Raw genomic sequence first — 23,946 nt, forward strand, 5'->3', positions numbered from 1 at the left:
CTGTTTAAAAGGAAATACTCCAAGCACATTATTTTGTTTACTTTTCCCTTCATGTCAGTTCTAATGCCTACATGTCATTTTGGCACCATACATCATAAATTTACTTGTCAAGTGACTTTGTCTCAAACCTTTGTGATATTTTTTCACATGGACCAATGAGACACCCCCGCATAATTTCCTAAAAAATTGTAGCCATTCAAAAGACAGGCTTAATTGTTTATGAAGAAGAAAAGAATCATTTTCTGTTGAGAAACATGATGTTTGGACCAATTAAAGTACCACATTACAAGAGAAGAGATTTACTCCAAGATTTATAAAAGACACATTTTTATTTAGAGTAAGGGCATTTTCCAGTAAAGGTAAAGTATCCAATCCTACCAACAGGTTGCATCAGTCGACAGTCAACCATTTTCCAGTCACAATTTTCTTCAGAAGACTTAACTTACAGCTAGCATGGCAAACAGAAAACAAGATTACATAGTCTTCAACTACCATGTAACACAATGTGAAAGGTATCAAAATGCCAGGTGTAATACTAATGTGTTTAAATATTGATAAGTTTTCTTCACAGAGAGAGAGCCAAGAGAAATTTTGAAAGGATCTTAGAGGCTAAAATTTTAAAGGAGAACTTGAATTTACAGTGCAGTGGGAAAAGTGAAAACAGAAAGAAGCTTTCCATGATAATGTTCTGTATATTCTTATGTATAACCCTTAAACCAACTCCTTGGATATCATTGTTAATTCTCTCCTCTAACTGCTACACATTTCCTTTTAAACAACTGTAGTTAAGAGAATTTGGTCACAGATCAAGAAAAGAACTAGTTATTAAGTTCGACTATTCCCCTTACCTGTTTGCTGGATAATGCACAAATATTAAAGGGAGAGGTTTCGTGTTAATCACTTTGGTAGTCAAAGAGTTAACACAAACATGCACTGCACAAGAGCCAGTTTTCTGTTATCAGCCTGAACAAACTTTAACATTCCCATAGAAAAGAACCATTGCATAATGATAATAGTAAATCTGAAAAACAAATTTTAATGTTTTCCTCTGGCAAAGAGACAACCAACACAGAAAACGTGTTTCTCCCACAAATCTGAGAGTCTGAATGTTTGGGTATGGGAGCTTATTTACATTGTGTGGCAAATAGTTTTCCTCGTGATTTACTTGTTGCTCATTTATAAAATACTTCCCTATCTGACCAACTCTTCCTGACCTTGATATCTTTCCTCCGCCTGTTTATCTTAATTCTTATAAATCAGTTTTCTCTTATCATTCTTTGTGGCTCTTGTTGGGCCTTAGGTTTTCCACTCTCTTGTTCCAAGGGTCTTGTGCATGAGAAAGTTAACGTGCTAAATTCCGCGCAACAGTGTGAGGGATTTGAAAAATTGTCATCCTCAAGTTATTACTGCTGTCACAGCAACATGTCATGATGTCAAAGTGTCACATGATATGCACCAACTACATTACACATACAACAGGTATCATTGCGTCCTTATACAATCTTTCTCAAAATAGACTGAAATCTAACAGCTTCTCTACAATGTAAATCAAAATGTAGCACTTAATACTTTTCATGACTTTTTCATCCTTTATTTTCTTTTCTGTAGTTGTCAAATGAACAACTTTGTTTTTGATCCATCTTCTTTTCTCACCCACACCTGAAAATCACAAATAAACAATAATTATTACCCCTGATCAAGAAAATGTCTCCTAATTAAGAAAAAGATAAATAGCAACCCTTTGAACCCCATTGTAAACATGTAGAGCAGGTTATTTTCATGAGGTCTAACCCAAACTGGAGTTTTACGCAAGCAGTGGGCCTTATGTATGTATTCTCTATAAGAGGAATATTTTCATGTAATATCTATCCTAGCATCCACTGGTAGGTTTTGACCCTTTTGTTAAATTTCACAAACATAAATATTCAGGCAAAAGATTCAGCCAAATTCAAGATAAATTAGAATCTGGTTTTGTTAAACAACGGATAAACTTTGTTTCATCCTAACATTAATTTGTATAATCTCCATACTGTCCTCTTTACATTTCTTAAGGTGCTGACAAGGAGAGTTGGTTTAATAGTTAAGAGAGTCTTTAGTTGGTGATCATTTCTTTGATTCTCATGACCTTAATGTGTAATTCAGGGGTGATATTGTAAGGAGAAATTAAATGCTTGTCACTCTTTCACAAACCATTAACTTCCATAAATTCTTGTCAATGGTGCCCATGGATTTCAATATAATAATAAGGCTATTTTTCTTTAACGATCAGTTCCTTGACTCCCATAACCTTTACTTATGATAACATGATAATATTGTAATGAGAAATTTGATGCAGATCTCTCTTGGGAGTTCTGTTTTTAAGGGTTATCATGAAAAGAAATTTTTAGTTCTGTTTAACAGAAGACTGGCTAAAAATACCACACAGATGAAGTAGAAACTAAGAAAATTATTTAATCACCTCTCTGGTGTTGATTCATATAACAACAGTGCTAAATTAAAAAACAAAAATGTTTCATCACCCGAACAAATTTACTGAAATAAGTCCATAAAAAGCTAAAAAAACAAAAATGTTTCATCTCCAGCACAAATTTCCTGAAATAAACCATAAAAAGCTATGTATAAGCAAGTGTGTTTGCCCAGTGCTACGGCTGCAACATGGTAAAATTGAATAAATCAAGGCATTTCTTTGACCTAACAATTACGTCTGTCAACTGTTGCAAATATTCTGGAGCAAAATCAGTGCCTTGCAATGCACACTTGAAAAAGAAATTGAACTAGACTGAGGACTATCAAATACATAACAACACATTGATGAACAAGTCAAATTGAAGGGTATGGCTTAAGATAGTTATATTGAAATCCTTACAAAAAGAACAAATTTAAAAGTAAATTTATGATAACATGTAACCTCAGGAACATGAGCTATCGATATACCTGGAATTTGTATCATTTCTACTCTCTATCAGTACATGATCACCTTTGTGGAACCTTAAAAAAGAATATAAAGATGAGATTATGATTATTAGAGCTTTTTCACAATTATATTCACAAATACCATTCTAGGTATGTGATTTAGTCTTAATAGTCATTGTCATGTGTACACATCTGTCACAAATTAACAAATATATGTCAGTCACAGAACCACATACCATTCTCCTTCATAGTAAAGCTGTCCATCTCCATATCTTACAATTAATGGACTTTTCTCTGATTGACAACCACCTACACATGAAATAAAAGAGTTTGATGATTCCAATTTCCAAAATGGTAATATTCATTATTAACATATTTGGTTGAATGTGAATCAAAATATTCAGTTGTGATTCATGTCAAAAAAAAAAAACTTTCAAAACAAAACAAACTTCTGTAAACTTTAATTTTTTGCTAAAATTGTAAGTACATTGCACTAGCAGTAGAGTTGAAGCTCTCCAAAATGCTCACAGGAAAGTGACTACTTCAAATGATCAACTATAACTTGAGAAAGCAATGACAAGATAAAAGTGTACCATACAGTACGTTTGTGCTCTTCCACAGGCCTCTTGCATCCTTCAAAAACAACATCATCTACATCGATTGGATGGCAGTCTGTTCCCAAGGTAATTTTTTCTCATGAATGGCCAAGTTACTTGCAATTGAAGCAATTAAAGCAAAGTTGAACTATGAGTTCCAGCACAGCTATGCAGCTTGAAATCCCACTGGTGGTATCTCACATTTATCAAGATCAAGTCGCCAAGAGTTTTAATATTTTATCTGAATGTGTAAGGAACTGTATTGACTTTTATCAGTCCTCTAAAATGACTTTTAAGCCTTTGATGGAAAAGGTCCAAGTTAACTTTTCAGCTTGATGCAGTTTTTACTTCACATTGCTAAATAGGTATACTTATTTTACCTCTCCTATATTTTAAACTTTATTTCTTAGCAGATGTATTTCTTTTTGGTAGAAATAACTTATTTGAATTGTTATCTAGAAGATATGTTTTTAAGAAGATGTATTTCACAGATGAAGAGTCACCTTGTGGAAATGCAGAATAAAGCCATTATAACTAGTATTATTACTATTTAATAATTTTAGTATTATTATTATTATTATTATTATTATTATTATTATTATACAGTCATAAGACAAGACTCGAAGTCGTTTGCATAATCTTTTGCTTTTAGAAGATCACTTCCTTCCACACACCACACAACAATTTTAGGACTTTGACGCTTCCATCTAAGTTACAGAGGAACAAATGACAAGAAAGGTTGTCTCAAGAAAGGTTGTTTCAAATACTAAATCCACTGTTATTTTCCGACGTATCCTTCATCTCTTCACTTACGAACTGACACAGACGCATACCAGCGGTTTCTGTCATCGATCACGCTAAATTTACGGAACATGCGCAGATAAATTGCCTCTCTTCCGTGCTTAGTGACAGTAGCCTCACAACAGCCAATCAGAAGAGAGAGAAAACAGCAAAAAAACCGCTTAAAGGTCGTTGTCACAACCCTTCTATTACATTTGCTCAGCTAGTGCCTTTGTGAACATGAGACTGGAAAATGATGGGAAATTCGCCAATTCGACTCCTCGTGTTTTTCCGCCTGGATTTTATTCAAGTGCAGAATGGCCTTTTCGGCGAAAAAGAGGGGTATGTGAATACTTTGAAAATTTCTGACTGTCAGGCGTTTGGCCCCATTAGGATTGTGGGGTTTTAAGCTAAAAACCTAGTCGATATATATACTCACTAAGAGACCTAATGCCGTCAAAGTTAACAGCGATCACAGAGGTTTTATCCTGATCTTTCTCAGACAACCTCGATCAACAAACACTTTAGCTTCCTGTATACTCCGCATTCTCCCTATACAATATTCGGCTTATTAGACCTTGAGTCGAATGTAAAAGGAAAAGGCTTTTTCGTCGTAGACACGATATTATTCGTTATTAGACAAATAATCTACGCCAAAGACACCCGTTTGTAAACGCTGTATTTTAAATGATGCCCGTCGAACACTTAGACTTTTGATGTTTGCGTTTGACCCGTTTAACGGAAAGCCGTTAGTGTGCGTTTTCCCGTGGAAGGTCATATATGCCCAAATCAGTACATGTAAATAATAGACCTGTTTATAGTTCCTAGCGCTATATTGGGCATTAAAACGCGCACAAGTGACAACGAGGCGAGGCTTGACTCGTGTTAAATGTCTGTGAGCGCTTTTGTTGAAATTCGTACATGGGTAGTAAAATTGTTCGATTTTTAAGGAAAATGGATGGTCCTAGCCGAAATCTCGATAAAGCTAATTTTCTCCCAAAAAGAAAGGAAAGCATTGTGCCGCTTTAGGTTGTTCAAATACATTTTATGGTTTTTAACAATCGTTCTTGGTCGAATTTCAAGCCGTCATATTGCCTGATTTTCACATATTAATATTTGCGTTGTCATCAAACAGATCAGAGATAAAACCATCAGTAAAGTAACAGGGTTTTCTCTAAGGTTTTTAAGTAGCCGGAGCTTTTTTAAAGATAAATGGTATTCATATCTCGAAATCCAATATGGCCAATATGGCGGACAAAACGTCATATTGTGCGTACTTTCCTGCCACCGCAGCAAGATTTGTCAAAAAGACAGTCCCCATCAGAACGTTTTTAAACTAACTTTGAGTCAGAAGACTTCTTATGTTTTCAGAAAAGATAGGCAGTGCAAATTTATATTTTTATGGAGCCCAAGTTTAGACCTGATAAACATCATCTTTGTACGGGCTCTCGAAGCAATGAAAGTGGCCGGCGAAACCTTGCAGAGAAACCGGCGTACTTCGCCGGCTGCCGGCTCTTATCTACAACCCTGAAGTAAAGAAATGGCCGCTCACGAAAGCGCAAGTGAGAAGACTATATGAAGGCTCGAAATTATATTAAGAACGATTGCGATCAAGAGACGGGCAAGGAATATTCGGAAAAATTTCCGCACAGCCCCGTACTTCATTATGCATGCACATACACACCTTCGATCTGTTGCTCTTCTGCGTGGTCACAGCATGTGTTGAAATGAACCCGCTACCGGTCCCTTGGGTGAGAAAATTTCGGCCTCTCGATTCAAGTTGTATTTTTAGAAGTTCAGAAATGTGATTTGAGGCTATTATTTTTATTAAACCACTTGAACATTTTATTCTTTCCACGTGAGTTTTTTTAGCTTCATCGAAATTAACCCATTGACTCCTACGTGTAACACGTGCCTACCCAAAAGTTAAAATTTTGGAGAAACCGGAAAAGTAAACACAATGCGCAGTAAAGTTTGACAAATCTTTTTTTCCCAAAAACAAGCTCACGTGAAAGAAGACCATTTAAATAACTTACTATCAACGAGGAAAGCAATAGATGCATATTAAGTTTTTACTCTAAAATCAAGATAAAAGATAAAAATCAGTAAATTTTTGCGCACGTGTGCGCTAATTTTAAGCCATAGCATCATTCTGCCAGTCTAGTTTTCAGAGTTGCCTGACTGCATTTTCATGTATCACTTGGTGTTGCAAGTGCAAAAATGGTTGAAAAGCCCATTATTCTCTCAAAACAGTTAATGAGTCACTCATGTGAGAACAAAGAATACGCCTAAATCAATACATGTCAATATTTTTCTTCCTTCTCTGATCTTTTTCAGTTTCTCTTGATTGTGAAACAGAATATCAGGGTTCTTGTTGATTCAATTTTTACCTGTAAACTGTTCTTTTTCAGAATCAACTATCAGTTTGCAGTACCATTACAAGGTGAGTTTTGTAGATAGACATTGGAATAAATGAAAAAATGGTGAACATCACATGGTTATCATTCAGGGAATTTGAAAGAGTAAACTGTTTCTCGTTATTCCTCCACCTACACAATCACATAACATAGTTATACAATTCTTTGTTGAGACATAATTGCATTTACCTACCTTCTAGTTGTCTTGATGAGAAAGTAGAATTGTAAAAAAAGTTCATCATGGTGCAAAATTGTATTTTGGGTCATCATCCATGACTTAAAAACTTGCACAACTCATTTTTTAAGAAGCTGACCAAGTAAACTCAATGATTTTTTTTTTTTTAAACAATTTTATTCTGACCTTTCAGTTACACAGTTACAATTTTACATTCGTAAAATAGGTTAAAAATGATAACAATTCAATATATCTAACAATCTTACACAGTTACCCTATTTTCAGCTTAAGAAATTAAACAAATTAAACCAAGCAACATAAAGTAAAAAAGAGAGAGAGAAAAAACAGGATAGAAGGCAAATTGGCTTAAGATTTTTTAAATTATTAACCATTCCTTTTCATTTGAATATCCATTTCTTTTCAAAGAAGTTTTTCTTATTTATTTTTCTTTCAATTTCATATTTGATAGCTATCTTGTTCTGATAACCTTGTATTTTAGGGTGTATTTGTTTTCTTCTGCAGTCCCACAAAAACAGTTTTCCGATAATAATAAAGTAATTGAGTAGTGTATGTGAAGGGCATTGTGTTGAAAGCATTCCAAACAAAACATTTTCCAAAGTCAGGTGAACTACCTAATTTGACAAGCGGAACCAGTACAATTCGAAATTATTCCAGAACTGTCTCGCATAAGTGCATTGTGATATAGCGTTTCTTGCTCAGCTTCGCAGAAAGTGCATAAGTCATCAGCTCTAAAGCCAATTTTACACAATTTCGTGTTTGTGTAGAGTATATTGTTAAGGATTTTATACTGAAAAGCCTTAACATAGGATTCAAGTGCAACAAAACAGAGTGAGGTAAAATGAAAGATTCCCTCAATAGATCATCTGAGATATTAAAGTCGCTTTTCCATTTATGAACAATATTAGGAGGCTGTGATTTCTTTATAACAAGTAAGGAATAGTAATCTTTCGATTTCTTTTTCTTCACATCAAAAATGTTGTTATTTATTTGAAGCGAAGAAGGTGTTAGTGTATAGATATAATCACGATCATCTTTCAAAAAATCAGGTATTGAGTGTCGAAGACCTGCCCATTGTAGAAAGCTAATTTTTCTAATTTTATTTGAAACGTAACTGAAGGAATCATTAATATTCAAATCGAGCCGGAGATCGTGGATGTGAGTGATTCCGGAGTCGAAAAATTTTTTGTAATAGATAGGCTTTTTATCTATTCTAATTTCTTTATTATTCCAAATAATATTTGTCCAATTACAGTCTGTAGCGAAAGTTTCACGAAATTGTGACCACCATAGAAGAAGCTCTCGATAAAACTGGGAAGTGATTGTATAATCGTTAACATCATAGTTACAATTAAAAAAGAACAGTCCTCCAAATGTTTTCAATTGGTGTTGTAAGTACTGCTTCCACGCTCCATCATTTGTGTTAAATATTCATTTAAGCCATGCTAATCTCAAAGCTTTAAAGCTTAAAGGTTAAAGTAAACTCAATGATGATAATTTTATTTGTACAGTTCAAGCATTTTAAAAAGATAGTCACAGAATATGAATTTGTGTTGCTGATTTTAAACCAGTTTCGGTGTAGATTGAAGAATGCCTATTACAGGTAATGACATTTTTATCTGTATTCCACCAACAGGATTTGGAATTGAACTTTGCAGCCAGATATGGCATTGATGGCAAAGAAAGAATGGAGGTTGACGATGAGCCTGGTAATTGTATTTCAGATAATTGTAACATGTTTTGATTTGAGTATACTGGTTTTCATATTTATTGAACATTGTTAACATAACAAACCTTATTGGTTTGGTATAGCAAGCCAGGGGCTAGAAGATTTTGAGATCAGGCTGACAGATTCTCACTTTTACAATGGGCAAAAATATATTTTCAGGGACTTTTTAACATACAGAATTACCTCAAGTCTAATACCCTTTTCACACCACCAGAGCATGTTCCGTTCAACTGTGTTTAACTGAATGAACATCAGTAACAGAGAACTGAACAACTGAATCTCTCATATCAGGGCGTGAAATTATTTTTTTTTTCTGATAGCCACTTGGCTCCTAAATTCTTCAAAGTAGTAGCCAATTCAAAAAAAGTTGGTCGCCATTTTCAAAGACAAACAAAATCTTTCTTTACGCTGTCAGCGTTCTAGAGAGACCCTCCAAAATTAAGTTAGGGAAAAGATCCTTAACGTGCTACAAAGTGGACACTAGGATGGATGATATACAACATTAAAGCTCATCTAAATCCAAGATGGCGTTTAGTTATCGATCGAGATGCATGTGCTACGTTTTGGAAACAAACTTAACGAGGAAGTTTGCTGTCGATTTATCTTTGCAAATCTTTTTAATTCACTATATCTCTTGGTAAGGTTATGATGAAACGTTCTAGTCGCCAATTTGGCGACTAACTTTCAGGATTTGGTTGCCAAAGTGAAAAATTTAGTCGCATTGGTGCCTGTATTAGGCGCAATTTCACACCCTGCATATGGTTCATTGAAGTAGTCACTAACTCTTAATTTCAATGTGTCAAATTTCAAACTGGCAAACACTGGCTTGAGCAGCTCACCATTCACTGCAACGAAGGGCTAACCCTTGAAATGTTGGCTTAGAAACTCTCTGCCATGGCCAATTTACATCATCAAGTCATTGATGTTTAAATTGATGAAACCAAATTATCTGATTTTAAAGTGTGTTTAATTAACAAAATAGCTTTAAAACACGCTTAAGCTTTGGTGTGAATTGGTTATTACTTAAAATTTTTGTCAACCTTAAGTTAAATTAAAGTGGAACCAAATTAGTATTTGATGTTGCTCTAGTGAAGTGAGTATTGCATTACATTTGTTGCTAGGCCGTGTGAAACTTTTTTTATGCAGTCTTCCTAATCTGCTCAGTCTTGAGATTAAAATTAATAGAAATGTGGCTATTGGACAGGACTTTTGTCTTGCCTGTGCAGGCCAAGGAGAATAGCTAATAGATCACATTTTCTGCCTATTTTGGAGTTTGTAGACTTGACTGTATTTTGTTTTCTTCAATAGTTGTACAACTTCCACATGAAGTACAACTGAATGTGAGTGACATACAGGAGTGCCAATTCCAGCATGATTATTCAGGTATCCAGGATGATGTAATAGGGAACATGGGTTTCCTGAAAAATTTTGTGGACTCACCTCCAGTTGTCATGAAAACTGTCAGGTGTATCATTGTTTACCTTCAGGAAAAGGATATCCATGGTGAGTATGATTATTTTGACCTTATGTTGGACACAATGAAGTGTAGCATGGAATATGTTTGAGGTTGACCAGTACTGTGGGGTACATCCTCCAAAAATGTTACTCTCAACAATGTAAGGGTTCTTTCAACAATCGCATTTTAAAGTAGTTGGGTGTTTTTGTTATTATATAACTTGCAAAGGAGTTATCTTATTAAGATCCGTCTTTTTTGTTTGGCAGGTATTCATTTGGTTCCTGAAAATGAACACCTTACTATAACCAAAGTGGATGAACATGGAAGGACATCAGCATTCATCTACAGGAGTAACCCTGCAAAGGACACAATCACTGTTTCTGAATGTCAACAAATCAACAATTTTGTTGGTGTTCATCCAAAAAAAAAATGGCTGATAAGTGTCCTGTGGCTCCTTTCAGAATTGGCTGTGAATCAGTTTGGTAAGGGAAGATAGTAACTAGTTGACTAAGGAGGTATCTTGAGACTGCTGAAAAGGTTGTGTGTAAATATGGAAAATAAACAATGGACAAGGGGAGGGGATTTTAGAGAGTTTGTTCTAAATGGCAGTCATGAAATGTGATGTTGTGTTGTTTTGGCTGTCTATGCAGTGTCTGAATGCAATGATTACTTATTGTCAGACTTCAGAAACATCTAAGCAGAAAATGTGCTCTTTCACAGCAAGTAGAGCAAGCTGAGTACTTGTAGATACTTAAACATTGAATTAAAAATTACTTTCTTTTATAACTTCCCTTTTTAAATTTTTTGTACTTTAAGGCTGCTTTTAAGTTTCTTAATCTTTATTATACCTCATAAAATGTTAGGAATATATTTGTAAATATTTAAATATTTTTAACTAGTAGTTTCTATAACAGTATTGTTAGTTTTCAACATCAGGCCCCTCTGGATACCATCCTTATATCAATTGGAGTCATAACAGACCAATAAAATCTCCTGATTATTTAACAAGTTTCGTTTCAGGAAAGAGTGGAATCTTTAAAAATTACTCGTACCCAAGCTGAATACTTACACTCGTTATTTCTTATTCATTACTGTTACTGGCAGGGAAGCAAGGCTAAAGTCCTGAGAAACCCAAACAAGACTCATTCGTATTTTAAAAGAAAACATTAAATTTAGTTATCTTAGAAGCAATAATTAAATGCAAAAAGATTTCCCATACTTTTATGTCATTCTTTTAGTTGAAAACTAGGTGACATAGAATGTGTAAAGGGGTTAGTCTTCAGTGTCAGTGCCAGGTATCACAAAATGGTCAGTTTTATCAATAAAGTAGGTAATGTAAAGTGGCCACAGTAGACTCATTATCAACTTAGTTATAATGAGGATGTTATAAAGTCCCAAGAAACCCAAGCAAGGCTTATTTGTTTTTTAAAAGAAAACATTAAATTTAGTTATGCTATAAGCAATAATCAAATGCAAAAAGATTTCCCATACTTTTATGTCATTCTTTTAGTTGAAAACTAGGTAACATAGAATGTGTATAGGTTCTTTTTTTGTTTTGTTTTGTTTTTTAATGTACTTGAATCCTCTTCAGCAAGGGAATAAAACAAGCCAAAGGTTTGGTGACATTTAACCCTTTCCTTCCCCACCCTGAGCTTTCACATTTTCCATCCTGTCCTTCAGGTTAAAAAAACACTGCATAATTTGTATTTTCCTTTCGTTTTAATATTTAGATTCTTTGTGTTTGGTTAGTCTCCATTTGATTCTGTAAGTTCAAATCCTTCAACCCTTTTTAATGTTCGTACAAACATCGTAATGCCATGAACCTTAGCTAAAAGTTCAGTAATAACTTCATACGTATATCCTCCTGAAAGAAAAAATGAAATTATGCTTTCCTCTTCCTCGTTTATCAGTATTGTACTGTTTCGCGCCACCCCCGGTAAATAAAGTTTGATTGAGCTATGACACATCAAGTAAGAATTTTTATTTTCGCTTCCTTAAGTTTTCTTGGAACAAGTAAATAGTACAATAGGTGTTAAATAATTTATTCTCACTTGAAATAATAACAAAGTACATTAAAATAACAAGAAAATATCAAAGCAAGGTTGGAAGAAACTTGTTTGACATGTTTTCATTGTTAAGTAGATCAAGGAAAAGTCAGAAAAGTTGTCTAAGGTATGTCGCATGTTAGGGGCGAATAAATGGAGTGTTTTTATAAGAGTTTCAAAACATTGTTTCTTTTTTTAAGTCATTCCAGTTCAAGTGCTGTCACTAGTACAATCATCAACTTTTGCATCTGGAGTAGAACTGAGCAAGAGGACTTCTCTGGAATCTAAACCAATCACTTCTAGAGTTTTCCATTGTTCCATTTTCATTTCCTCCAAACCCAATTCTCTTAAAGAAGATGAAACTGCCACACCCATTCTTGCACAAAGTCCATCTTTACCAACCAATTAGCTTGCAATCGATTCACCCCATGCAAGAACCTGAAAACAGTGTAAAAGCTGTGTAAAAGGCCATCACTCATCCCTTTTTCTTTAACTTCCAAACTTAAAGGAACACCGGAGGGCATACTGGAAAAAATCTCAGATCAATATCAGCATCTGGGCAACTGCCCACCTACCCCTCCTCTAACCCAACATTAACCTTAAGTTGTTGTCAATTGACTGTTGTTGAGTTAGGGGAGGGGTGGGTGCAGTCTGCATGATGCACAGCCATTGGTTGCTGTCAGATTCAGTTCTAAACAAAATGATGAATACTCCAGAAAGAGAGATCCTCAAGGGTCTCTGCAAAAAATGAGCATGCAATGTACTTCACAGCCAGTTTGTGATGTAACACTAGGAGACAAAATTGATCTTGATGGTGGTTGCATTATGCACTCCTCCATGTTAAAAAATACTGAAAGTTAGTCATGACTTATTCTCTTGAAGATACCATTAAATTTGAAAATCCTAAAAAAAGCCCCTACAATTTGAGAATCCTAAAAAATTCCCTACAATGTATTTTCAGTACTCTTGCTTTCAGTGCTTCCTAATGATCACAATAGAGATATAGCTGGAAGAAATTGGGTAAAACATTGGTATGCAGAATATCTTAGAATAATCTTGATACATGAAATGAAAAGACAATAAGAAACATCCCCCTATCCCTGACATGGTATATTGAAGTATAGAAAAATCTGATAGAACTTGAATCTTTGTTTACAAAATATAAACATTTAAAAAGGATAATATGAAAGATTCCCCCCCCCCAAGCCTAACATGGTATCTGTAGTAACTAGCATGTATAATGGAGAACTGTGTCTGGAATACCTAGAACAAAACAAAAAGGAAATCAACTGACAAACACTCATAATTTAACACATTAAATGCTAATATAACAAGCTTTCCAAGGAGTTTTGAATCTAAAATTGTTTTCACTTCTTCTTCACTTTAACTTTCAATTATCCTTGTCATAATTTGTACCTACAAATTAAATGTCATGGAATGTGATGCAATCCAGTACATCACAACATCAAACTTAACCCTTTAACTACCATGAGTGACCAAGCCAAAATTTCTCCTTACAATATCATTACAGTATCAACCAGACAAGTGATGAGAATGAAGAAAAATTTCAATTTGGGGATAATTAGTTAATCCAATATTAAATTCTCTGACCTAACATTATAAGAATTGTATGGTTGACAGTAAGGAGAATGACAAATTTGATCTGGAAATTAAAGGGTAAACCTTCATTGCTATGCCATTCCATTATTTGAAAATGCTAAAAAAATGCATTTAAACACAAACTTCCATTGTCTAATACTGAAAAAAAAAATATTCACATTTATAAAATCTTACATACAGCGTAATTTGTAATCTACGGAAATTTGAGCCTGTCAGCCATTCACATGACTGTATAACATGAATTTATTACAACATGTTCAATCTCATTTAACCCTTCTATAGGCAGTTCACAGTCATGCTTTATCTTTCAGTTCTAATAGACTCCTTCTTTTGCTCTTACAAAGGACTAACACTTGAAACATCAGCTTTAGAATTTCTACAGTGGTCAATTTACATTATCAACTCAGTTAATGAAACCAGATAATCTGTTTCTAACAGTCTCTGCTTTTTTTCTGATTGCATTTTTTTAATGTCAATGGCTTTAGTTTTATGAACTCAAACCAAGTGCAGTAAAATCACTTTTATTAAATCCACTTGGTTTTAATTTTACATGAATATCAAAAATCAAGCATTATCATATTTTTCAGTCATAAAATAAACTATTTGTTTCTTATACTCACGGGATGAATGGTTTGCCAAGCTTAAAAACAGCTTTCAGGGTGAATTTGGCCTTTAAAATGATGCAAAAATTCAATCGTTCAAAGAACCTGAAAAACAGCAATGAAAGAAACATTACAGTTTAATTTATATTATTATTAAAATCTGTCAGATAAAACCATATTCTGTACTCTTTTAGCAAAATAGTTGTAATACATCCACTGATGTGCAAAGTTATTAGCATCATCAGGTGCTTTTTACCAGTACCAATATAATTCACCAAATTTATCATCGGACTTCTGACTTTGTTGATTTGGTTGCTAATATTTGAAGTAGGTATATGTTTCCATCAGTACAAACTTCTCTTATCTATTTTTCAATAGTTTATATAATTTCTTCGCCAAATGAAACGAACAAAGCTTTGCACCACCATCCTCTACATGGATAATGACTGTGAATTTGTCAGTGACAAGATTTTTGTTGATGTACTCTTCTACATTTCTGAATTCAGAGATCAAACAAAGATGATTAACCCCCATTATAGTTATAATGAATAAAGCTTTGCAGCATCATCCTCTCCATGGATAACAACTGTGAATTTGTCAGATGTACTCTTCTACATTTATGAATTTGGAGATCAAACAAAGATGATTAACCCACATTATAGTTATAATGATTGGTAATACAAGATGTAAAATCTTAGATTACAGGAAACAAAAAATTTACTTCAATTTCACTGCATTTTGCACAATAGGGAATAATTGAATTGTATATAACCATCATGTGAGTACCTACACTGCACTTTTGATTGGATCCCAAATACCCTGAGCATAGTGTGCATCTAATTAACACCTTAAAAAGTTTTCTTTTGGATAACATAGTCATTAACATAGTTTGGTCATTAACAAAGAATTAAAGAAATACTCTCACTTACAAGCAGAGATTGTCAGTAAGCGTCTTTGAATTTGACCTTCGGAACAGTTTTGATACCAAAGGTACCTTTCCAGTGTTCAAAAGGAAAACATCATTGCCTGATTCATCACAGTGATCTGAATAAATAAATATTTAAAACTCCTTTCAGAAAAGATTATCATACCACTGTTAAGACTTATTTTCTTAAACTAAATGAACCAAAAACTAAAGCTCTTGTGATTTCAATCACTCACCACTTTTTGTGAAGAAAGAGCTGACAATCCCATCTTACTTGTGAAGAATATGTTATATTCATCACAGGTAAGATGCGATTGTTCAAAAGCAATGCAATGTACTCCAACCTGTGAGTCTGCATGGTTTGAAAAATTTTGTTTAATAGTAACATTTCCTTTTTAATTCAACTGTAGTTAATTAATCAGAAGAAATCGTTAAATTAATTATACATTAATTATCTCAATCCAGACAATCACACAACTTTTCACAGACCTTGCAGTTGAAATCTCATGCAATACAAAATGGTTAACATAAAAAAAACCTTTCACCTTTAGGTATTTTATCTATCATTCATAGGAAAATACTCATCAGATACAAGAGCTTACTGTCAGTAATACCCTGAGCATGATAGAATGTTATTGCCTTAAATTTTTCAGCACAGAGATAGTTACATTACAATTTACCTTTCTCAATGTCCTCTGTTGTTGGCCTAACTGCTGAAGACTTTCATGGCCATTTGAACCAGCAGGATTTCTAATCAAGAATAAAATCATTCAATCATTAATCAATGATCAGTCCGTGTTGATTGAACTTCTTAACCACTGTCTTGATTGATGTTAAACAGGTTAACTGTCTACATTATTCATTCTGTATTATACATTTTCCTTCTCATTAGCCTTGGGTGACTGTTGATGCGCCCATTGATAATTTAGGTTATCCAAAGGAAAATCAACGGCCACCACTAACCAAAGGACACTCTTACATCATCCTTTGGCAAATGAAGGTGAAAATAAAATCAATAAATGAATGAATATATGAACATTAAATATATCAAAGGTTCTTTTATACCAAATGCAAGTTCCATTGAACTTTCTACTTACGATCTTCTTTCCACTGGGCTTAGGTGATGATGGGGACTGGGGAGGTTGATCAACAGGGGGATCAGAGCTCTCCTGAACAGGCACTATGAAGAGGTCAAATGGTTGACAATTTGAATGTTTATTATGTTTAGTTGATAAGTACACATTCACAGAAAATTCCTTGATTACTCCCCAGGATAGAACATCAACTAATGTTCACTCATGGCAAGGTTTATGCTGAGTCTACAAATGCATAATAATTGTAAATTACTGTTTCTTCAGCTTAACCCTATTTAACATGTTACTTCTCTCTGTAATATTCACACATTATGCGGCAAACAGGTAGTGAGAATACTCACACTTATCTGGTAGAACTTGTTACCTTGATCTAACCAAATACTCATAACTAATTTACAAGGAAACGTGTAGCAGCTAGTGGGGAGAATTAACATTCAGATATTTAAGTTAAAGGGTTTAAACACTACAGATTGAGAGAATATAATCCAACTAGAATATACAAAAGGCTAACTGCAGCCTTAGACTGAACTACTTGCTATAGAACATACTCATTAAACAAAAGTAATTACCTTCTTGACTAAGGGCATCAATTCCTAGGGAGGCCTCATATTTCTGAGCTGGAATTGGAGTTCCTCCTCCAGGCTCAAAGACTGCAGTAAGACAAAAGTTAACTATCCTAAGTAAGTACAGATTGGTATAATAGTCCACATGGGTTACAAAAGGCTAATGGCATTCATGGCTGAGCTTATTGCAATAGAGCATACTCATGAAACAGCAGTAATTACCTTCTTGACTGGGGGGCATGGACTGGAGTTCATCCCTCAGGCTCACAGACTGCAGTGAGATTCTCACTTGGAGTCACTTCACCATAGGATGATGTCAAGATTTCACACACATTTAAAGATGATGCACCACTATTACCAAAATCTCTCTCTGACTGTTTAGTGCTGCTTGATAACCTTACAACAAAGTCCCCCAAGCTTGATGCGGCTGCTTCTATTATACTCCCAACGTAAAGGTCAAGCTGCTGTTCATCAATTTTCAATGACTCCCTAGAACTGGGAGTAGCATTCTGAAAGTAATAAATCATTACAATTATTTCTTAGCTGAAAAACTGTGAAAGAGAAAAGTATAAATAAACTTCCTATTTGCTGTTATAGTATTAATGATTGATTAAGAAAGGCATTTAATTGTTATGATTGATTCTTTAGATAAAAATTGTTCCTGAAGCACAGCATGCACTATACTTACCTGAAACCCCATTTGAAGCCAGCTGGTGCATACATAATTCTATATTTAAACTCAAGAATCTGCTACTTATTAAGCTCCTAGCTTAATAAGGCAGCTAATGCATCAAGTTTAAAATGAAAATAATAAAATGGTTTTTTTTACATATTAAAAGGGAGAAAAGTGACTTTACTACTTTACTACTTACTATATCTATACAATATCACACAGACAAGTGATGAGAATAAAGAAAAATATCAATTATGGGATTACTAATTGATTCAATACCAAATTCTCCAAACTAGTGTAATGAGAATCATTTGGCAGACAGTAAGGAGAATTACTAGTGAGATCTTGGGAGTTAAAGGGTTAAGAACATTGACATTGACACCCAAACCCAAACAACAGAAAGCGCCATGTCTATTGAAATTTAGACTTCCATTCTTTTATATGTTCCTTTTTTAAAAAAAATTGTCTTTGTAAATATTGACTTTTAGACCATTTATTGTTCACAAGTATTTGAAAGATTGAATTCTAAATAGCTGCTATTTATGTTGAAAATTTTATCAGTGAACTCTTATTTTGCTTTGGCTCTGCAAGTTCGTCGGAGTTAATATACATTTTTGTACATAAAACACGATTTGTTTTTCGTTCTATATCCATCTGTGAATGTTTTGACCAAGCTGTAAATGAAGTTATTGTTATCATTATTATTATTATTGTCATCTAATGATTAAAATACGCAACCTAAAAATTATAACATTTAACAAGATCATTATAATTATCATTATGAAAAAGAACCAAATGGTGTCCAATTACGTAAAATACCTAATCTAATTAATAACAATTTTGTCGTTACTGACAAGGATGATGGTCATTTTCGGGTCTACTCGCTCTCCGACCATGTATACCAAGTGAATTACAAAAGGATCCCGGGGTGATGGTTTTACGGTAATGGTTAAAATTTTGGCATTTTTACGACTAATGGTTACCTCAAAATGACAGATAATGACACATTCTAAGAGAGGGAAACATTTTTACGGTTACCTTTTCTTACGAATGACGGTTAAATTTATCAATTTTTACGCCCAACGTTTAAATTTTCTGGCCGTTTACGGCTAACGGCTAACGGCTAACGGCTAACCCAGTTGAGATCCTCTCACAAAGTGAGACAGCTTTTTTATTACAATGTGTAACAAATGTTTTTACTAAGTGCAACGATTTTATTAGAAAGTAATTCAGAACAGGAGCAGACATGCAAACCCTTGCAGGAAATCTAATTTCCGCTGTAATTTGAGAAAAAGTGTTATTGGAATATCGTTACCCACAAATTTCTTTCCCCAATGCAGGCTTATGATGAAGGCGAGATCCTTGTGATCTGGGGATAATGTCTGGGCCTAGAGTTGCTTTCAATGCTGGTTGCTGGGAGAGATTTAAAAGTGGGGCAATTGGACCAGGAATTTTTCAGCGAAGCCGCTGCAAAAATGTCAGCCTGAAATTAATTCTTTCAAGAAAGTTGGTGGTGCATCTGTTTTACGATAATATAGCCAATCCGTATTTCAACTCTATTAAAGTAGTAACACCCCTGTTTTCTTTTTGCTTTGTTTGCTTTGTTTTGTTTTGTTTTTTTAAAAAAAGATGGATTCAAGTGATCCAATAACATCTTTAGAAAAGAATTCCAGAGACATTCCAAAAATTTTAGTCTGTAGAGTAACCCTTTGGGCATTTCAAAACTCCTCCTGTAGTTTTAATGTTTTTATAGTCAAACGAACTTGTAGCACTTTACTTAGCTTGCGTTCTGGTGGATGTCTGGGCACTGGACATTGGCCCGATGTTCACAGGCATCTTCGAACTGTACAGCTTATAAAGAAGCTCTTCGTGGGGTCAACCCCTAGGCGTAAAACAGCAGAAACAATTTACAGCTAGCCATACAACAGCAAAAATCTTAACCATCATCCCATTGAGACCCTCCATTAAAACGTTCTATATATTAAATTCGCATTAGAGGGAAAGTTGGATCGTAAGATCACAGTTCGGTTTAAGTTGTCAAATAGACACATATGATAGAGTGACCCTAGAGTGATACAACTTATTTTCGTTCTGCAGATTATAAAACAACTCCTTTATGGAAATTTGCTCCAAGACACGTTGTGAAATTCTTACAGAAAAACAATGCAGCATACAAAAATCACAGGAAAGCCATCATGCATCACACCACAGGTTAGTTGAAATTTATTACTTCTATTCTTAACAGAGGAATCTAAGTTATTATTATTACTATTAATATTATTCATTTATAGTTTTAAGAGACCAGTCATTTTATTTTTTACCTGGGCAGGGGGGGGGGGAGGATTTTGGGATGGATCACATGGTTTTCAGGGGGTGCGGAACGGGAATCATTCGTCGCCAATTGAAACATAGCACAATGGGGAACAACAGAAAATTTCCTGCCCAGTAATTGTCAATAAGGGAAGATCATAAGAATATTACATGTCAGCCTTGTGATGACGAAATCTGGTAAATTTCATCGTGACACAACAAAAATCCTCCGATCCTCCACCCCCCCTCCCTCCCCCGACGATAAATAACAACTGATCCCTGAACCTAAACAATTATCGTATTGTAAATTTAGAGATCTTTCGTACAAGTTTTTGATGTTGGTGACTTTGCAGATGCGAAAATAAGAACAATAAAAAGAAAGAAAAACAGTATTAAGAAATTTTAGCGTCCATTACAGGACCTCCATGCTAAGGGACAACACCCACGTGAACAGGGAGAGATTGACCTTAGCCTCGTGATTTAACCCTTAATCTAGAGTGACCAGAGTCTGATTTCTCCTTTACTTACAACCCCTGAATCAAACATTGAGGTCACGAGAATAAAGGAAATGATCACCAACTAAAGAAGTTCTTGATTGTAAAACAAATTCTCCTTGTCAGCACCTAAAGAAATGCACAGAGAACAGTGAAGAGAATATGCATATTAATGATAGGGTGTAAAGGGTTTTTAAATCTTTACGCCCTAACTTGTCTCAGAATATACATTGACTCGTACTACTCTGTTCTTTTGCGCCAGAATTATTTGGCAAGTACAGATGTCTAAATACCTTTTTTAGAATTGTTTCGACCAACAAAGATGGCAAGGGGGTTGAATTTATCTCAACTATGGAAGGGAAGAACCAAAAGTATAAGGAACCCTAAAAAACGAACACAAATATCATAAGCTTCAACCAGCTTCTATTTGGTTTCTTCGCTACATTAGTCAATGTAATGTTTTGTGTAAATAGTAAAACTAAATAGGAAGAATCCCTTTATCATATGCTTTTGGTAAGTCTTCAGAAAAAAAAAACAGAGGTAGACTTCCCTCTTAAAAAGCTTGATGACAAGAGTCCAATTGCACTATTTAATGGGTAAGGGTAAAATGATATTTTAGTGGCACTATTGTTGTAATGATCCGCTGACCGAAAAAAAATCCCAGTAATCAAATTACACGAAACGAGTGGATCGAAATGCAGAAACGGAACCAGAAAAAAAATAACAGAAGCTCAGGCCACGATCATTTCTATTCAAAGCACATGATTCAAGACGAAAAAAACACTTCCCTATATAGGGGGAATCAGAGTCGAAATAACATGTCACACAACATGTCACAACGAAAAATGAACAACATTTGAACTTCTTAATAAACTTTTCTTGTTTTTCTTATAAAATGAATTGAGTTGGAATCATTGTTAATCGCCTATAGTTTGATTGGTTAATTTTGCTTAAATGATCCTGGTAACAGCAGTGGTACTGTAAACTTATGAGAGTACTTCGATCTGGACATTTTCTATTCTGAGCTCGTAGTATCAAGGAAAAGATACTTTATTAATTAGTAACCCTTTCACTGCCTTTAGTGACCAGGGGATTTTGAACCATATTTACAGAACTGCCGCGAAAGGTCCGCAAAGGGGGTTTAACACCCAATTAGCACAACGTCTCTGAGCATTAGACAGCTCACTCGAACTCCCCTGTACCTCGTGATTTTTGTTGTTGTTTTTTTTTTTTACGTTTCCCATAACAGCTCAAATACACGAGTTCCATTGAACTTCGTAAAAATTGAACCTGATTTCCAAGAACTTTCTTGAATCTTGCCTTTCTGGAATCTGCCGGCGCTTAAACTTGAACCCTACAGGGTCGCTACGAATGTTGGGTCAAAATTTTGGCGAGCTGAGGAATCAAGAAGCAAAGGGGTTTGTATTCTTTCCGATCAGTAAAATTGCATGACTTTGCAGGTTTTTTTTACAAGACTTTGTTGATGTTTTCCATCAAAATTTTTTACCAAAACGTTGCTTTCACGGATGAACGCGATCATTCGATTAAGGCATTTCTTCGTTATTGAATATTCTGGGAAAGTCCGCGTCAAAAATTCCACGAAAATCTAGGTTAACGTTGAGTTCATTAACCACTGTGACAATAGGCTTTTTGGCTGCTGCATATTATCAGGTTTTCTGGTGGGAACGCTATTAAATCGGGGGAAAATAGCTCAGTAAAGAAAAACTTTGCCGGCGGTAACGAAAACTCGATACCATTTCCAGGCACACGGAGATCAACCTCGACGGCGTTCTCACGGAGTTCAAGCAGACAAGGACTTTTCAAATAGTCAGCACTCGGTTCCAACAGCAATTCATTTAGAATTCCTCGTAATAAGTAATGGTAATAAGACTGAGTGGAGTCCAGTTCGGTCGGTAATCGTACGAGTGATAACAAAATCGGACGACCACGCAGTGATTTTTTCTTATCACGAGTATGATTACAGACCGAATTAGACTAAGCGAAGTCTTATTACCAATTTATCATAAAAATTACAATTTCCGTGAAAAGAAAAATAGCCAAGGTATGAAAGAAAGGGAAAAGTTGCAAAATGGACTGATTGGTTGATTTAAACTATAACTATTAATGTGATTGGCGTATTGAACTGTCTAATAACAACTTGGCAAGTGAATTAGCAGAAAATAGGAGAAACCAATCATAATCGAAGAAATTGTAGCATTTATGATTATCGATGTAATCATAATCTGAAAAGCCATACAATGTATTAGCTTGTATGCTTTCTTTTACATCTGAAGCGTCTACCATTTGCACACTGCATTTCCTAGCACAAAATACGAGTAAAATGCACTTAGGTCAAAAGAACGAAGTAACAAGTTTGAAAGCGTTCACTATAAAAAAATTCACAACTTGAAATTAGAAGGGAAATAAAATCTTGTAATAAACTTGTTACTTATTCCGTAAAGTGACAGGAAGATAACTTATTCGATTAACAGGAACTAGCAAAATTATCTTAAGAACATCTTTTCAGTTGCATGCCTGTAATTATGAGTCGAAAAACGGCTCGATAAAATTGAAAGCGTAGGGTGTTTGGCTACAAAATGAACTAAAGCTACGATAGCATCGTCAACGGAACAGTTTCCAAACATAATAAGTGCACTTTGTACTCGTCAATTGAAAAGCTGAAATACTGTTGACTTTTATACTTCATAACAAAGCTGTCTACGATAACAAAAAAGAAAAATTGCCACATAAGAATTGCCTGTTGTTTGACAAAAGATAAGGAATTCACTGAATCAAAACCAACGAACATTAAGTCAAGTCTCGTAATACGCGTGCTAACTTAATCAATATTATTGTTTCCACTGAACTTGGTTATTTAAGTGCGAGTGTATGTAATTTAGACTAACTCTTGAAAGCTGTGTGAAACATTGATCGTTTACATTATTTTTAGGCTTTGCCTTAGGCTTTTCAAGGAATCTACGGACGCCGTGATAAATAATTCCCAGTGAGATATTGCACTTGTTTAGTGAATCTTTGGTAGTAAGCCACTAAGTGCACGAAAACAACATTAGCAGACATAGACGGAAAAAAAGAGTCAGTAATCTTACCGCAAGAGTTGATCTCACATCGTGTAATCACCCGTAGCGAAGGTGGAAAATGTCTCAAGCAGGACTCGCTGTTTATCACCACATTGCAAGATGTTGGTGCTTCTGATGGGTTCGATGTGAAACAGCAGTCACCTCAGCGCCACCGTAAATAAAGATTACGGTCTTGAAGCGATTGATCAAAGTTTTCAGGTTGTTACATAGTAATTCAACAACCGGCTGACCAACTACTGAATTGGGGCGTAAGCGGAAGCCGAAACTTAAAGTTCTTGGTCTGTACAATAGTTATGGTTTGTTTAGGGCCTGGGAATAGTGAAAGGAGGATAAGAGGAAAATGCAAAGCGTGCAACGTTGAGCTAAAAAAAAACTAGGTCTAAAGGAGGTCCTTGAAAGATAAGCTTTCAAAAAAAACATTGTTGATGTACACTGTAG

At 34.8% G+C, this 23,946-nt stretch overlaps 3 protein-coding genes across 8 annotated transcripts; 1 reads left to right on the plus strand and 2 right to left on the minus strand.

Moving 5' to 3' along the window:
* Positions 1-392: 392 nt before the first annotated feature.
* Positions 393-4,324, minus strand: LOC136282149 (breast cancer metastasis-suppressor 1-like protein). 3 transcript variants are annotated; one of them, XM_066169430.1, is made up of 5 exons: positions 3,507-4,324; positions 3,150-3,222; positions 2,935-2,988; positions 2,520-2,592; positions 393-1,659 (listed from the first exon to the last, which is right to left on the minus strand). In XM_066169430.1, the coding sequence occupies exons 1-5, from the start codon at positions 3,562-3,564 to the stop codon at positions 1,612-1,614; spliced, it is 306 nt and encodes a 101-aa protein (XP_066025527.1). In that variant the 5' UTR covers positions 3,565-4,324; the 3' UTR covers positions 393-1,611. The 3 variants fall into 3 exon arrangements, 1 of the variants encoding a protein (XP_066025527.1); XR_010718124.1 differs by lacking the exon at positions 2,520-2,592 and having other exon boundaries at positions 3,517-4,324; XR_010718123.1 differs by lacking the exon at positions 2,520-2,592.
* Positions 4,325-4,507: 183 nt separating this feature from the next.
* LOC136282140 (uncharacterized) lies at positions 4,508-12,256 on the plus strand. The gene is made up of 6 exons (XM_066169413.1): positions 4,508-4,631; positions 6,701-6,732; positions 8,536-8,608; positions 9,937-10,131; positions 10,351-10,566; positions 11,189-12,256. Exons 1-6 carry the CDS (start codon positions 4,607-4,609, stop codon positions 11,200-11,202), a joined length of 555 nt encoding a protein of 184 aa, XP_066025510.1. The 5' UTR covers positions 4,508-4,606; the 3' UTR covers positions 11,203-12,256.
* A 20-nt stretch (positions 12,257-12,276) lies between these two features.
* Positions 12,277-23,788, minus strand: LOC131783676 (uncharacterized). 4 transcript variants are annotated; one of them, XM_066169417.1, is made up of 10 exons: positions 23,518-23,788; positions 20,704-20,793; positions 19,384-19,488; positions 17,156-17,442; positions 16,940-17,020; positions 16,374-16,456; positions 15,957-16,026; positions 15,513-15,628; positions 15,281-15,395; positions 12,277-14,456 (listed from the first exon to the last, which is right to left on the minus strand). In XM_066169417.1, coding segments are annotated over exons 5-9 (288 nt in total). In that variant the 5' UTR covers positions 16,958-17,020; positions 17,156-17,442; positions 19,384-19,488; positions 20,704-20,793; positions 23,518-23,788; the 3' UTR covers positions 12,277-14,456; positions 15,281-15,394. The 4 variants fall into 4 exon arrangements, 1 of the variants encoding a protein (XP_066025514.1); XR_010718115.1 differs by lacking the exons at positions 19,384-19,488; positions 20,704-20,793 and having other exon boundaries at positions 16,342-16,456; XR_010718116.1 differs by lacking the exons at positions 15,513-15,628; positions 19,384-19,488; positions 20,704-20,793.
* Positions 23,789-23,946: the final 158 nt, after the last annotated feature.

This window comes from Pocillopora verrucosa, chromosome 7 (genome assembly GCF_036669915.1).
Source record: "Pocillopora verrucosa isolate sample1 chromosome 7, ASM3666991v2, whole genome shotgun sequence".
NCBI lineage: Eukaryota > Metazoa > Cnidaria > Anthozoa > Scleractinia > Pocilloporidae > Pocillopora > Pocillopora verrucosa.

Bases quoted from the DNA above. Each gene is read 5' to 3' on its own strand.
- LOC136282149 (XM_066169430.1), bottom strand. From the start codon at position 3,564: ATGATGTTGTTTTTGAAGGATGCAAGAGGCCTGTGGAAGAGCACAAAC. The intron at 2,593-2,934 runs GTATATCGATAG...GGTTTATTTCAG, and splicing joins AGAAATGATACAAATTCCAG to GAAATTTGTGCTGGAGATGA. The intron at 1,660-2,519 runs GTGATGAAACAT...TGTGATTTTCAG, and splicing joins ATTTCAGTAAATTTGTTCGG to GTGTGGGTGAGAAAAGAAGA.
- LOC136282140 (XM_066169413.1), top strand. From the start codon at position 4,607: ATGGCCTTTTCGGCGAAAAAGAGGG. The intron at 8,609-9,936 runs GTAATTGTATTT...TTTCTTCAATAG, and splicing joins GGAGGTTGACGATGAGCCTG to TTGTACAACTTCCACATGAA. The intron at 10,132-10,350 runs GTGAGTATGATT...TTTGTTTGGCAG, and splicing joins TCAGGAAAAGGATATCCATG to GTATTCATTTGGTTCCTGAA.
- LOC131783676 (XM_066169417.1), bottom strand. The intron at 16,027-16,373 runs GTAAGTAGAAAG...ATTCTTGATTAG, and splicing joins AGCCCAGTGGAAAGAAGATC to AAATCCTGCTGGTTCAAATG. The intron at 15,629-15,956 runs GTAAATTGTAAT...CAAACCATGCAG, and splicing joins AACAGAGGACATTGAGAAAG to ACTCACAGGTTGGAGTACAT.